Genomic DNA, 15903 nt, shown 5'->3' with positions numbered 1-15903 from the left:
GATGAGTGACCAAGTGCGCAAGCTCCCTGTTGAAGGGTCAAGGATCATCCTCAAAGAGAATATCTACTGGGCTGGAAATGAGGAAGACTTACCTAAGTTTATCTGCCAGCCCAGGTGAGAAAGGGTATCGCAAGTGATATAGTTGGACTCAGCGCAGTCCTAAAAGGACGGCTAGAAAGTCGATCTGATAGGGCAGGACGAACACGCCCCGAGGGTGCAAGATGGACATGACAGCTGCCATGACCCTTGTGAACACTCTGGGAGTGGTAGCAAGGCCGAAGGGCAGGTCATGACCTGAAAATGCTGTTTGTGAATGGGAGGGAAAACCCCCCCAAAAAAAACGGAATGTGGAGGTAAATATCCCGAATGCCGAGGATGCCAGAAACTCCACCTTTTTCTATTGAGGTAATGGCCGAACGGAAGAAAGACTTTGTCAAGCTTGTTAGAAGTTTGAGGTCCAGGATCGGTCTTTTCAGTCCCCTTTTTGGGACCGAGATCCCACAGATCTAGACTGTTTCGGGAAACCCTTCCACTGCTGGTTGGGTTTATAGGAAACATGCGATCCCTTGATACTGTGGGGAACGCTCCCAACTTCTCACCGAATAACCGACCACTCTGGTAAGGGAGTGATGTCAGAGGATTTTTGAACGCAGAGTACGCTTCCATTCTCTGAACCATGCCTTTCTGAATGTAATGGCATTTGCTGCTGACAGCGCCGCGCAACTAGCTGCATCCAAGGGACGTGAACCACATAGTCTCCCGCGCAAGAGATTTGATTGGCCAACTGTACTGTCTTCGGGAAAAGGTTACTGTTGTGCTCTAGCAACCCATGCGGCAGCTAAGGAAGGGTAGAGCGCTGAACCCAAGGCCGCAAGACGGAAGGAACCAGATATGCTATCTGACTGTCCGTCTTATTTTTAATTGATGACCCATAGGGCAGGGATACTAGTAGGTATACAAGGGATTCTATCAGGTAAAGCTGCCAAGTGGCAGAATGCGCGGCTGCATCCAGCAGGTCAGGAAAAAAACGTCTCTTGCTATCGGCGCTCTCTGTTGACGGTGCAGAGTTAAAATGATGAACCCTCGATCCACCATCATCTTAACAGGGAAGTGGAGAGGGATCGTCCACCTTCTTGCATCATTTGCTAAATAGTGGTGATGCAGAGGGGGCTGCTCAGACGCCAAAAGGGTGCCTCTGTACATCCACGGAGTTCAGGTCCCCGGGTGGATAGGGCTGGTTGTCCGGCGTTAGGCCCGGCTGCAGAAGAGGATACATGGAGGCGACACTCCATGTGCTCGTCTGTTGATGGCGTGGGGAGATCTGTGCCCTTTAAAGGACCAGTCGTCCCTAAAAATCAGAACATGCATGGCATTCCACGTCGTAGGGGGTATACGTGGAGGGGATACCCCACGTGTTCGCATATTGGCTGAAAAAAGATCCCGCGCTTGAATAGGCTTCTGTCCAGTGAATTGCTTATCTGGACGCTTCCTGTCCGGGTGAATGGCAAATGCTCTACGATGGAGTTTAGTCTCCTTTTGAGGGACACTGCGTGATCTAGAGCAGAACCGGAGTCCTCTCTACAGAGATTGGTTGATGGTCTAAATAGGCAACTCCATCCTTTTCTGAAGCTCTGGCGAGTCCAGATCCAAGGCCATATCCGATCCATATTCAGAGTCTTGTTCTCAGCAAATCACTGGTGAGGGATATCAGGAAATGAAGCTCCCGTTTTCTAGACGCCTGTACGTTCCTAGAATACTCGCGGCCCCTGCTAGTCGACGGCTCCCATGTAGGAGAGGGACCATCTATATCGATTCACGGAGGGATTCAATTTCTTGGTCAGAGAAGTCATGGATTGCGGCAGCGACGAAGCCCACTCAGCGGAACTAGGTACTCTGGAATAAGCTGGGATCGGCGGCGGCGGAGGGCTCCTGAGCTCATTTGGGGTGACCGGTTTCAGACTGGTCATGTGCCTTTAAGACCAGGGAAACTCTACAAGGGGGAAATGCAGGGGGGGGGGCAGTGCTTCTTTACCCGGGTACTGATGTTGCAGAGTCGTTGTGCCCCTTTAATGTAAATTGGTCACCCCTGTATGAGCAGGCCGGGTGGACCAAGATGGCCACCGGGAGTTGCAGAGGTGGTAAAGTCTAGCAGAGAGCGGGAGATGCCAATTCGGGGGGCGGACCCACAGCCACACTGTGGGCAGAGCCTCGTGACTTCCATGAGTAGGCCCAAGCCGGGGCCTAAATTTCTGCAGCCGGCAGGAGCAATACCAGGGGTAGAAGTGAGGGTCGTTGGTGGTGGTGGCCGAGAAAAGACAAGCGCTCCTCTGCCAGGTGAGAAGCGCCAGAAAAGTGGGCGGAGCCATCTTAGCACGCCATAGTGCGGGTGCAGCTTCCGGGATGCGGCCTACACATCGGCCGAAGCCGAGGGCTAAATTTTTGCCAGTGCGTTACCTCAGGGAGGTGGGCCACAGGGAAGCCATGGCTGAGGCTGCCTGTCAGCATGTGAATATCCCACTGCAGAGGCCCACCGCTGACTGGAACCACTCACCATCGGTAAGCATCCCGGAATTAGCCGCCTCGGATGGCTGGGTTTCAGCGCAGAGGAAAGCGCACGCACTCTACTGTTCTGCTGCAGGTCAGGTATTGCAGCGTGGACGATGCAGGGATAGAGGGGTAAACCTCAATCCACCATCCCTTTGTTAGGGAGGTGGAGAGAAACCGTCCGCCTACTTGCACCATCCACTTTAACATTGGTGGTGCAGTGGTGGCTGCTCAGACGCGAAAGAGGGGCCTCTGTACATACACGGAGTTCAAACCCCCAGGTGGACAGGGCTGAATGTCCGGCATTAGACCTGGCTGAAGAAGAGGATACATGGAGGCGACACCCCATGTGCTCGTGTGTTGATGGTGTGGGGAGATCGGTGCACTTGAAGGGACCCGTCAGCCCTAAGAATCAGCTCAGGCATCTCGCGTCGCAGGAGTTGATACGGAGAGGCGACACTCTCTGTGCTCACCTGTTGATGGTTCGGGAAGATCGGAACCTTGAAAGGATCAGTCGCCCCATTCGTGGAAAAAGTAAAATAATAAAGAGTTTTGGGTCTGAATAGCAGACCCGTCCGTGTGCCTCCTACAGCCACTAAGCAAGAACTGGTTCTCTGGCAGCCAGCATGAGGGTGTATACTGCAGGGGAGGAGCTAATTTTCTTTGTAATACTTAGTGTCAGCCTCCTGGTGGCAGCAGCATACACCCACGGTCTGTGTCCCCCCCCAATGAGGCGAAGGAGAAAACCACAATATAAATCTAGTATTACTGTAATCGCACCGACCCAAAGAATAAAGTCGCCTAATCACTTACGGTATACCACACAGTGAACTACGCAATAATAAAAATAGAAACTATTCTTGTACTGCTGTCTGTTTGTTAATTCTGCCTCCCACAAATCGGAACAGGGCTCAGCTCACATTTATCATGCGCTATCCCACTGAGCGCTTACGTTTTGGTTTCTGTATGAATTCAGAAGAAACCTCACTTATAAGGCAGATGGAGTCCCTTTGGACTCTGTTCGGCTGTGTCCCATTATTTTAGGCATCTTTTTTGTGCACAAGTGTGGGCGACCACAGATCAGATAAAGACGGATATCACCGTAACAGATGCCAAATGGAGTAGAAAGTGTCTCCATCTGCCTCAGAGTGAGTGGCTCCTTGGGGGGGGTTTGTCTATCACATTTTTGTGGGATTTACATAGAAACCCCAACATAAGTGATCAGCGTAGAACACAAGAATGTGAACACAGCCACGTACTGAAAGTGATAAAAAAATGTTATGTATCCCAAAATGTTAATAAAACAACATAACTTATCCCACACAAAACCAGCCCCCACTCAGGTCCATTATCAGTCACTGGAACTATAGGGCTTCCCACATTTCTGGTAGAGCAATGATTATGGAAATGTGACATCTCCCACCCCTAAAATTGAATCCACTGAAATCTGTGATCCCAAATCCAAATGCCCCCCTCCTTCTGAGCCCCACTGAGCCCAAAACCGCAGTAAGCAGTCACATGTTTGGCATTATTGTTGGGCATTAGGCGAGTATAACTGTGTTTAATATTTTTAAATTAAAAAGGAAAATGTGTTTTGTTTTTATTTCAAAGAAAAGACTTAATTCTGGCTGTGTCTTTATTTACAATACAGCTATAGGATTAGTAATCGATAGGTGTCTTATAGATGCCACTCCATTACTAATCTGTTGGACTGATGCCACCAGACAACACAAAGGTGATATCAACCCCTAAAAATATGAACCCCACTTGCCACCGCTGCAGGTAATAGATGCGCCTTTTCTGGTTTGCTGCAGGGTGCTATTTTTAAGCTGGGGGGGTGGGCCATAAACTATAGACCCCTACCAGCCTGAGAATACCAGCCCCCAGCTGTCTGCTTTAGCAAAGCTGGTTGACAAAAAGATGGAGGGACTCAACACAGTTTTCTTAAATGATTTATTTAAAGGGCATCTGTCAGCAGGGCTATACATAGTAACCTACAGACAATGTCAGGTCGGCGCCGTTATACTGAATAAAATGATACCTTGGTTGATGAAATCCATCTTGTGGTTGTTTCTTAATCTTTATTTTCAGTTTGTGTTAATGATATGCATGTGTCCTAAGGCGGGGTTGGTGTATGTGGTGCTCTGATTATATATTCATAATGCAGACTGCTGACCTTCCCCCTTGATGCATAATGCATACCATCACATACTGAATAAACATTTTTTTTTTCCTTCTCCCGCAAGATGGCGCCGCCTGCGCAACAGCAGCTATCATATCTCTATAGAAACACTTCTACGCAGCGTGCTTTTTTACCTCGCTCAAGTATATCTGCAAAAGGGAATAAGTGCAAAGTACACATGCGATTATGCTGTAGCGCAGGCGCCACAGCCAGCACCTGCCTTCTAAAGTGTCATTTTTTATTCAGTATGTGATGGTATTCATTATGCAAACAAGGGGCAGGTCAGTGATGGATCAGTGACCGGTCAGCAGTCTACAATATGACTATATAATCAGAGCACCATATACACCAACCCTGCCTTAGGGCACGATCATTAACACAAAACTGAAAAGAAAGATTAAGAAGACAGCTACAAGACAGATTTCATCAACCCAGGTACCATTTTATTCAGTATAACAGCGCCAAGCTGACAGTGTGTGTAGGTTACTATGCACAACCCTGCTGACAGGTTCCACTTAAATAATTTAAAAAAACAATGTGGGGACCCCTCTATTCTTGACAACCAGCCTTGCTGACGTTGACAGCTGAGTTCTGCAGCCCCCAGCTTTCAGTTTTGCCTGGCTGTTTTTCAAAACTACAGGGGAACTTACATTAATTATTCATTTATTTAGAGCAGAGGTGCCAGCTGATGAATACTCCCATCAGTTGCCGCCTGCTCTCACTGTTATTAGTGGCAGCAGTCTTAGGCTGATGGAGGCAGTGGTCCCATCAGCTAACGCCAGCGACCGAAGGTAAACTTTTTACCTACAATTAGTGATGAGCGAGTATACTCGTTGCTCGGGTGGTCTCTGAGTATATGTTAGTGCTCGGAGATTTAGTTTTCCTCGCCTTAGCTGCATGATTTACGGCTGGCAGCCAGCCTGAGTACATGTGGGAATTCCCTAACAAACAGGCAACCCCCACATGTATTCAGCCTATCCAGCAGCCGTAAGTCATTCAGCTGTGGCAACGAAAACTAAATCTCCGAGCACTAACAAATACTCGAGACCCCCCGAGCAACGAGTATACTCGCTCATCACTACCTACGATCATGGCAGCGGCTGTCTGACCGGCGGTAATGATTTTACTGCCGATCTGAAGCAGAGTTGCCGAGCGGTCATGCACATGACAGCTTGGCAAACACTGGATGTTCGGGAACCCCATCCAAGTGAATGGGGTCCGAGTACTTTTCTGGTATGCAAACTTTTTTTGTTTTGTTTTTTTAACTGTTCGGAAAAACTGCCAGACCCGAACATCCAGGGGTCTACCTATCTCCCTTATGCGTATGGAAATTGTCTGATGTCAATCGGAATGGCACCAAAAAATAAATGACACAAGTCAGGAATCATTGCCAAACAAGAGGGGATTGAAGTATAAAACAATTAAAAAAAATAAAAAGTAATCCGTGTGTTTATACAATAACTAGTCACAGGCTCTCTATGAAGAGATTGACTTTATGGAGTAATTCCTTTTTACAGTCAACACACATTCATTACCCAGCGTCCCCGCGGTGAAAGAATGCAGCGAAACATCAGGAACCGCACGTAGCAACAAAAGGCAACCTGTCGGCTGGAAACGCGCAGAATGTGGAGGTGGCAGCTATATCGTGTAAGTGTTCACCAAGTTATAAAGCAATACTCACGGAAATAGTCAATGTCTTACAGGTCAGAAATATGTGTGCTATATTGCTATACACAAGAGAATGAGAAATACACACTTCACAAGCAATGTAAAACCAACCATGTAACACAAAGCTTGATGGAAAATAAAGAAAAGAATGGTAGACCATTCGGCAAATATGGAAGACACAGAAAAGAGGAAAAAACCGAACTACTAGGGTCAAAAAAATAATAATGTATACAGTAAAAATAAACACATGATAATTTTTTTGGACTACTTCATACATTAATTTTATTGGTAATAAATAGGGACAAAAAAAGGAAAAAATGGCAATGTGGCGCTAACCACACACAATGTGTATTAACCCACACATACACCACATAAATAGCCCTTAGATATATTTATGCTCCAATGTACATCATGCAAGAAGGCTAACGTGTCAATTACATATACTCCGTAAAAAATGAATGAATGTAATGGAGGGGCATATATGTGTACATAGGATACAAAAGATGTAAAGATACGTCAGGAAACCAAAAGCCATAAGAAAGGGAAGCAGAAACACATATCTGCAAACTCACATCAGTAAATGGCAATCCAACAGTCAATGCACATGGATCGTATATCTAGATAGTACCCATTGTTTTATGTGTGAGCCAGCCATATCGTGACCTGCAGCTGCATGAATAACGGTCACGACATGCAAATATAGGAGGAATGGTTATCTAAATGATGTAGGAAATGCGGGTAGACGCGCCCCGACGCGCGTTTCGGATCAAAAATCCTTCGTCAGGGGAAGGCGGTCAAGGAAGGATTGGGCATGCCCGAGGTCAACACTCCTCATGCTATATTGGTGTGGGAGATGCATATGCCAAGTGTCCGACATGAGCTTCTCGGCCCCCCCTTGTGTAATGGGAAGAAGGCAGATGATTACGGCGGAGCTCGGACAAATAGCCGCCTGCTCACAGCCATTTCGTATGATCAGCTGTAAAAAGGCAATGTGAACACTGCCCCATTGCATAACTGCCAACATTTCCCATCGTTTTCTGAGGTTACGTTTAGCTGTACATATTTTATCATCAAAACCCACTCTGTTCACTCAAAATCTGGAATGGAAAAAAGCAACACTTTCTGTATTTAAAGGAATTGTCATGTCTTGTGGTGAAAGCCTGTAATCTCCTAGGGAATGCAGACTTATGAATCTTTACCCCACACCGTCATTATTTCCCAGTGTTGCCAGTGAGAGTGGGCGGTCACAAGTGTGCAACTGGAATATATGCGTTTATGTGCCGACTAGACGTGTCTGACCTAGCTCAGTACAAGTGAATGGAGAGAGTCCAAGCACGTCTAGTCTAAATGTGTCTGGAAGTATGCAAATCGCTGACATATGACTACATGCAAATTGCTTATTCTGAGAAATACAGGACTTAAACTCTATAGCGCCACCTGTTGGAAGTAGCGATCCTACAAGTCATAATCAACCCTTTAACGAGTCGTGCAATATGACTTAGGATAAAAGCCAAATCAGTATCTCCATTCGCAGACACGGTGTTTTGGGCTGTTGGCCCTCGTCAGTGCGAAGCATGAGAACTGATTTGGCTAGGTGAGAGGCTACATGATCGCCTGCAACACTGGAAAATCCTGAGAGGGTCAGGAAGGGATTCAGAAGACTGCAGTCATAGAGCTATCAAAATGCAGGAGCGTTGTATGTCCACCCCCTCTCTGACTGACAGCTCCAGCCTTATAGAGCCAGAAAAGGGTGGAGACGGAGGGAGAACATGTAGGTGGGGAGGTCCACGCCAAGGGGGCACGTAGTTCGTACGGTCATTCCCTTTACTGAGAGATCTGAATATTTTTTTCTTCCATAGGGCGGTGGAGTGGATTCCTGCCCCATAAATACATGTCTTGGGGTAAATCACATTCCAATTTACCCTAGAGACTTTTTATGCAGAAATGAAAAACCTACCATAACTCTAGCAGTAATGATGGGTAGCAGACAAACAATTCTACTGGAAGTAAAGAAATATTCTAAAAAAAAAAAAAAAAAACAATCATTAGATCGCTACGTACCATCTGGTTTATTTGGATCACGATTAAGGACAGCATATCGTGGAAGCAAAATCCCCTCATCTTTAAGGATCCTGTAAACTTCTCTCCTGTTAGCAAAACACACAGATGTAAAGTCAAGGTCAGATTCTGATAAAAAGCTTCCCAGGAGTTTAGCTGAAGAATGACCTCAGACAAATCACTTGTTCTTCTCCCTGGCCTCGCCAATCGCACTCTGCCCGGGACGACAGTGATATGATTAACACAACAGCTCTTTAATATCATAAAAATTTGTAAAACCGGGTTCCCAGGAGAGTAAATTGTAATACGCCATCCGAGACTTATGGCTACAAGCACCGACCTCAAAGGAGGCAAGTAGAGGGGACATCCTGAAGATGGTCTCAGCCCACCAGTAAAAGATCACCAAGACCCCTGTGGCACTGCTAACAGATAAGCAGAGGAAAGAGAAAAAACATTGTAAGCAAGAAAACTGCTTATAATTTGCCAGATTTCTGGAAACATCTCTGAGCAGTACGTAGGAGGTTGAAGATCCATGGAGAACCTTTTTTGGTTGCCTGGGAACATCGATTTCACTAATGTGATCTTATGAGAAGATTGTGATTGGATTTTCCTATTAAATAAAAAATCCTTAAAAAAAAACTAGTCCATCCATGTGGCACAATCGTCCTCAGCAGAAGACCATTAGAGGTTCCTCACCTGTCTTGTATATGATACTGTAAATTCAGGTCATTGATAACAAATGGATTCCTCAGCTTTGCGTAAGCTACGGCTTTATCCAGGGGGAATCCTAGAGGGACAAAACAAAAAAAGCGTTGTCAAATATGTGTTACATAGTAAGTAGGCACTCCATCCAAAACGGTGAGAGAATAGAAATGTGGATTAAGGCGCGTGAGGATGACCACTACTTGTATGCTCTATAGCAGTGGTCCCCAACTCCAGGCCTCGAGGGCCGCCAACAGTGCAGGTTTTCAGGATTTCCTTAGTATTGCACAGGGGTTGGAATCATCACCTGTGCAGATGATCACATTACCACCAATGCAATACTAAAGAAATCCTGAAAACCTGCACTGTTGGCGGCCCTTGAGGCCTGGAGTTGGGGACCCCTGCTCTATAGGGACATCATAGCAGGGACTCCCCCACTCAGAGCCGCCTCTATGAGCCCCTGCCCCTTGGGAGGCCACAGCCATCTCAACGGCTCTTGTGTAATAGGACATCTGGCTTTTCCTGATAAAATCCACTGTGTGATGCTGCTACTCAGAGATGATCTCTGGGCTATTACCCCATCGCTCCAGACGACATTTTTAGAGGGGTTCTTTCAGATGAAACATCCCCCTATAACAGCACTATATAAACATTTCAGCCTATATCTCGCAGCTCATTTTATGCCATTTGAAAGGCAATAACCAGCAATAAACCACGAAGGCTCCAGGCCGACAAGATATTATTAGTACTAGGAGACTGATCAATACTCAGATTGAAGATATATGATGACCTGAAAGCTGCTCATGTGAATGAGTGCCCACTGGAAGGCAAGGACTGCTGCCGTTCATCTACCAGCTTTATTTTATGAAGGGGAAAAAGTCAAAACCGCAACAGGACGGAAGAGTAAGGCTATATTCACACTTAGCGGTTTTTACCGCGGAACCGCCGCGATTTTGATGCTGCGGGTCCGCAGCAGTTTCCATAGCGTTTACAGTAACATGTAAACCCTATGGAAACCGCAAACCGCTGTGCACATGCTGCGGGAAAAACCGCGCGGGAACGCAGCGGTTCACAACCCGCAGCATGTCACTTCTTTGTGCAGAATCGCTGCGATTCTGCACCCATAGGAATACATTGAACCGCTTACTTCCCGCATGGGGCTGTGCCCACGTTGCGGGAAGTAAGCGGATAATGTGCGGGTGGTACCCGGGGTGGAGGAGAGGAGACTCTCCTCCAGGCCCTGGGAACCATATTTGGGGTTAAAAAATAAAAAATCTGGTTATACTCACCCTCTGATGTCCGGAGCTCCTGGGCGCTGCACGCGGCCGTCCGGTCAGAGTTGCTGTGCGACCAGGACCTGCGGTGACGTCGCGGTCACATGACCGTGACGTCACAAAGGGTCCTTCTCCCACAGCATCTTTGGAACCGGACCGCCGGGTGCAGCGCCCAGGAGATCCGGACATCAGAGGGTGAGTATAACCAATTTTTATTATTTTTAACATTACTATTGATGCTGCATATTGCTGCATATGCAGCATCAATAGTATAGGCGGAAACCCGCAGCGGAAAACGTGGAACAAACCGCGATAAATCTGCAGGGAGAACCGCAGTTGTTTTGCCCTGCAGATTTATCAAATCCGCTGCGGGAGAACCCGCAGGGACCCGACGCAAGGTGTGAACATAGCCTAATGGCCACAGAGTCATCACTGGTGTCCAGGAGCACCTAAGCTTGGTCCTGACTGACAGCTCGGATCGGTGGCAGCATTGCTTTCCGGTGCTGGGAGCCAAGATAGCCGTACATCAGCAGTGTAGGAGGAGACAAGGGGCACCAAAGACAGCCGGATCCAGGAGGCTCTGCCCACACAGGAGACCCTGCAGAGGTGGCTGGTTATCTAGGCAACGAGCAGTAAACTGCAGAATTAAAATACGGTAGCTCACCATGCTTGAAGACAGGCAGGACTTTTAATTTTAAGTACGGTAAATTGGAAAGTTAGCTTATTTTTTTCTACCCCGAACTCATCTCCCCAGGGACGTCAGGCAACTTAAAATGCTACATGTTCAGCATGGTTGTAGAATTGGCCGAAATTACCGGAATCCACCAAAAACTATTGTGGAATTCTGTTTGCTTAAAGCGTAACCGACATTTTAATTTTTATTTCAGAAATCAATATGAAATCACTTGAAAAAAAGCAACTTCGCAATATATCTCAAAGAAATCTGTCTCCTATTCCACCAGGATTAATCAATCATTCATCCTCAATACATGGGTAAAATCGGTATTCAGCATAGAGAGATTTTCATTACTGAGATAGACAATTGGTGCTCAGAAAACTCTATGGAGAATTGCAATGGTCCTTCATGTCATCTTACAGCAGAATACCTGTGCTGCGCCTCCCTTCTCTATAGGATTTTAAAACGACCACCTCCTATGGAGAGCGGGGGCTCCAGCTAGAGGCAGACAGACATTCTGTGGGGTCTGTATTCACTGCAGTCAAATTTTACCCACAATTTAGAGAATGAACGTGCTTTCCTGGCGGAGAAAGAAGCAGATTTCTCTAATAAGATTTATTACAACGTTTTTGTTCTAATGTGTATTACTGAGTTATGAAAAAAAAAATTAACACGCTGAGTCTGTTCCCAAAATTTGATGCAATATATACAGGATGCTTTTCATCTGCGCATAAATATAAAAAAAAAAAAAAAAGGAAAAACCATGGCAAAAAGTTTCCAACATATGAATAAAAATGCTACAAATACAGCAACATTTGCTGCAAATACTGGAGTGGGCATGCTTTTCCTATACGAAAAAATGCTGCAAAAAAAAAAAAAAAAACGCTGGAAGAATAGATATGCTGCAGAGGCTTCAAATCTGCAAGAAAAAAAATAAGCAACATGTGCATGAGATTTCATTTCTCATTCACTTTGCTGGGACAGTAAAACACTGCATTTTCTTTGCGGCTAAAACATGTGAACATACTCCAACAGGGGCATCTACCATCCAAAAATGTAATGTGGGATCCGTATAACAGATACATTGAGCACGGTCTCATCATGCATCGATTAATCAGATGCCATTACAGGTGACAGATGTTGGATACACTAAATGGATTCCTGTGATGTCAGAGGGGGAGCGGATAGAATGGGCTAGTATCCCATCTACTTCATGGATACATTTTAATAGGATCCCATCCATGTAAAGAGTGCAGTCCACTACAATGGCCTCCATCTACCCGATAGACCCGCTATGAAGACATTCAGCATGTGCCTTGACAGCTTCACCGACCTATGAGCTAAATGTTGGAAAACTATCCTTTGGCTCAAAAAAAAAAAAAAAAAAAAAATTAATGCACTAAACTGAAAAGGAATCCGGTAATTAGCCACCTATTGTTCCCCCATTTGAAACAGATCGTTTTTTCCCTTCTCTGGATGTGGAAAAATAAAAATGTAACATACAAAATTGGACATGTGAAGGTTCAAAAAATCATTCATCTAAAACTGATCCAGTAAGCAAAAATGGATCCATGTCAAATTGATGAAAAACAGATGATTAATAGTGACGAGCGAATGTGCTCGGATAATGTCTTATAGGGTGTTATCTGAGCATTTGGGTGTGCTCATATATTATGTTAGAGTCTCTGCTAATGCATGATTGGTGGCTGTTAGGCAGCAAAAACACATGGGGGGGATTACCTGTTAGACAGCCGCAACACATGCGGTGATTGCCTGTTAGACAGCCGCAACACATGCGGTGATTGCCTGTTAGACAGCCGCAACACATGCGGTGATTGCCTGTTAGACAGCCGCAACACATGCGGGATTGCCTGTTAGACAGCAGGGAATCTGCTGTCACGTTTAGTTTGTTAGGGAATCCCCACATGTATTCAGGCTAAAAGCAACAAATCATGCAGCCGCAGGGACTCTAACATAATATACGAAAATGCCCAGAAACTTGGTTAACACCCGAGCATGCTCAGCTAAGACGTCATCCGAGCACGTTCGCGCATCACCAATTAACCGACCCGCTTTCCCATAGACTTCAATGATATCAGTTTGGAATGTTGCCAACATTGACCATATAGCTAGGGGAAAGATGAGCGCGTGCCAGGACTGAGGCACAGCGGTAGGGAGTCTGCGGCGAGCCTCACAAGAACAAGGGGCGCTGGCATTTACCTGTGCTGCGCAGAGCGGCTGTAAATTGCTGACTTCATACATTACCTTTGGAGTGAAAGGAAATGAGGCAGTCGCACAATGGCCAGTTTTCCACAGACTCATTCAGTATGACGTCTTCTTCAAATATAACCACGGTGATGTACTTGAATAGTGACAGACGCTCCAAGATCTCCTTCATAGGTTTTGACTTGGACTTTTTGGCCATTGCACAGATCCCCACCACAATCTGCCGCTCTGGTGGCTGAAAAAGAAAGAATCAGCTTATAGCCACTTATTGATTTTGCGTCTTAACAAGCCCAATCATAAAAAGCATATTCTATAGCTCTGAATGGCGGCTTTATTCACTACAGATTTGGATTAAGACACAGATTTAATTTTGCTTACAATTAGTGATGTGACACACAAGTGTGAATGAGGCTGAAGGTCAACATGTAAAGAGGTTTTCCGGTTAAGAAATAACCGCGGTCCCCAGCTGCAGTATAAGAACCAAGAAATCAAACTTTGCTTTCCTCACCCTGCTCAGGTCCAGTGAGGAGTCTCAGACGCAGCGAGATAAGTAGCTCTGCCAGGGATGATGACATAAGCCACTGATTGACTGCAGTGCTAGCGATGTGACAACAGCATTGTGAGGACTCGCCGGTTTCAGAGTCAGGAACGGCGGTGATGAATGCGTACTCCTGGCCAGAGCCCGCCTAGTGGGCGCAGCCGCACACTATACACTTGTATGGAGCGGGGCCACTCCTACTGGACACGGTGTGGCCTTGCTTAATACAAGTGTATGGAGCGAACCTGAGCCCACTAGATGGGCCCTGGCCTGGAGAATACATAACTCATACATACCCACCGGTCCTAGCTCAGAAATCGGTGAATCCTCACCGCACAGTGTATGCGCTGGGGGGATTCATAAGTCTGCAGTCACATCGATTCGGACTGGTCACTATGCATGTCGGGTAGAGATGTGTGAGAATCACTGAACGGAGGAGATGCACTGGGCAAAGCAGAGAACATCCATAATGCCCAATGTGGTGTGACCACAATTACTAAGGCCAGGACAAGTCTGACTGAATAGATGCCAGCCAGAATGCTCCTTGTTAAAGCACCACTTCAGTTATTTCTTTTTTTTTTACCGCTGGAGTGGTGCTACTACTCTAAGCTCTCTGCACTTAGTCTGATGCTTACCAGCCAACGCCTTACCTTATCGGCGCCTCTTCGGTCGGTCTTCTGCAGGTTGGGACCTGCTGGATCGCTCCAGTGTTCGCTGGGAGATCCGGAGGTCACTTTTTAATGTTAGTCTATGAGGACCTGAACGAGGATCTCAGACTTACATTGACAGCCTGTGACCGCTATCTATGACTTCTGGCCAGTAAGAAGTTGCGGTCACAAGATGGGGGCGCAGGCCCGAAGCAGCGCCAAGAAGAGCTGAAGAAGTCGGCTGGTGAGTACAATACTGGGGTCAGGGACCGTACATTGGTGGCACCACTTAAGCTCTGAATATAAAAAAAATGCTGGAGTGGTGCTTTAAGATATATAGCACAAGAGGAACTATATGTACTTTTTTGCCAAGTATTAAGTGGGATAGGACATAAAGAATATTATTTTAGAACATAAATATAGCTACACAGCATTATAGGGGCACTTCAAAAGCATTGGCTGACCTGAAAAGTTTCTTTTAAGAACCCCAGAAGCAAATAGTGGAATAATGACCCTTCTCAAACATTCTCACCATGGCTACATATAAAGAAGCTTCAGACTGAGAGAAAAAGAATATAACACGATACGTACAGAGTCATACTCTTCATCATCATCCTCTTCATCATCTTCAATGTTCGCAAAGAGATTGTCCACATTCACAGCTTTGCCTTGATCCAAAGCCTCGTCCGATTCCTCACAGCCAACAAAGAACCTTGGGATGTCGCCCTCCGTAGCGCTGACAGACATACTGGTAAGTTTCTGTAGGGATATGCATGTGCCCGAGTGCAGCGATGACTGACGGACACTGCTAACAATGGGAGGATAATTCAGCTTTCTAATCCAGCAGACCGTGCAATCACCATCTCTTCAGTCTGTGAGTGTTATCACGTCTTCTCGTACAATCATCACAGGCTGCCGGGTTCCCCTTCAGGCCGCTGAATGTGCGCCATTCCTGAACAGAAAAGAAAGAAGAATTAAATGTGCGCATAGATGGTCCCCTGGTCTACAGCGAAGGCTGGCATAGAACATACGCTAACCTAGCCATTCTGAAAGCTACATCTTCACCTTCCACCGACCCATTTCATGAAGGACAGTGGGCTTAGGTGGAACATTACTAGGCAGGGTAGCAGTCGCCATTTATTAATTTGCCATAAATAGGAATCTAGCTATAAAGTGTATTTAATGGTGGTTTCCAAACGTCTATATGCAGAGAAATGATGGTGTAAGTTCGTCTTTTCCACGGAACAAAGGAACCTTTATTTGGCATTTTAACAAAAGATTTCTTTATTCTGCTGGTAAGTGCACATTCAAGAGAATTTCTGAGCAGTTCCGCACTATAGAGTGCAGACAGTGCTGATGAGCACGACTCGCTTCGTATCGCATGATCC

The 15903-nt window shown here is 46.1% G+C and overlaps 1 protein-coding gene across 4 annotated transcripts in view; it reads right to left on the bottom strand.

The window, feature by feature from the left end:
• LOC138665137 (inositol hexakisphosphate and diphosphoinositol-pentakisphosphate kinase 2-like) overlaps positions 1-15903 on the bottom strand; it is an 80957-nt gene that overhangs the window by 31644 nt on the left and 33410 nt on the right. For all 4 annotated transcript variants that reach the window (XM_069752364.1, XM_069752383.1, XM_069752373.1 and 1 more), the window contains 4 exons: positions 15107-15467; positions 13370-13565; positions 9149-9239; positions 8456-8541 (listed from right to left, as the gene is read on the bottom strand). In XM_069752364.1, coding sequence (XP_069608465.1) covers positions 8456-8541; positions 9149-9239; positions 13370-13565; positions 15107-15262 — 529 coding nt within the window. In that variant the 5' untranslated portion in view covers positions 15263-15467. The remainder of the gene's footprint in view (positions 1-8455; positions 8542-9148; positions 9240-13369; positions 13566-15106; positions 15468-15903) is intronic.

Source organism: Ranitomeya imitator, chromosome 1 (genome assembly GCF_032444005.1).
Source record: "Ranitomeya imitator isolate aRanImi1 chromosome 1, aRanImi1.pri, whole genome shotgun sequence".
Taxonomy (NCBI): domain Eukaryota; kingdom Metazoa; phylum Chordata; class Amphibia; order Anura; family Dendrobatidae; genus Ranitomeya; species Ranitomeya imitator.
The sequence above is the reverse complement of the archived record's forward strand: the minus strand, read 5'-3'. Positions and strand labels throughout refer to the sequence as shown.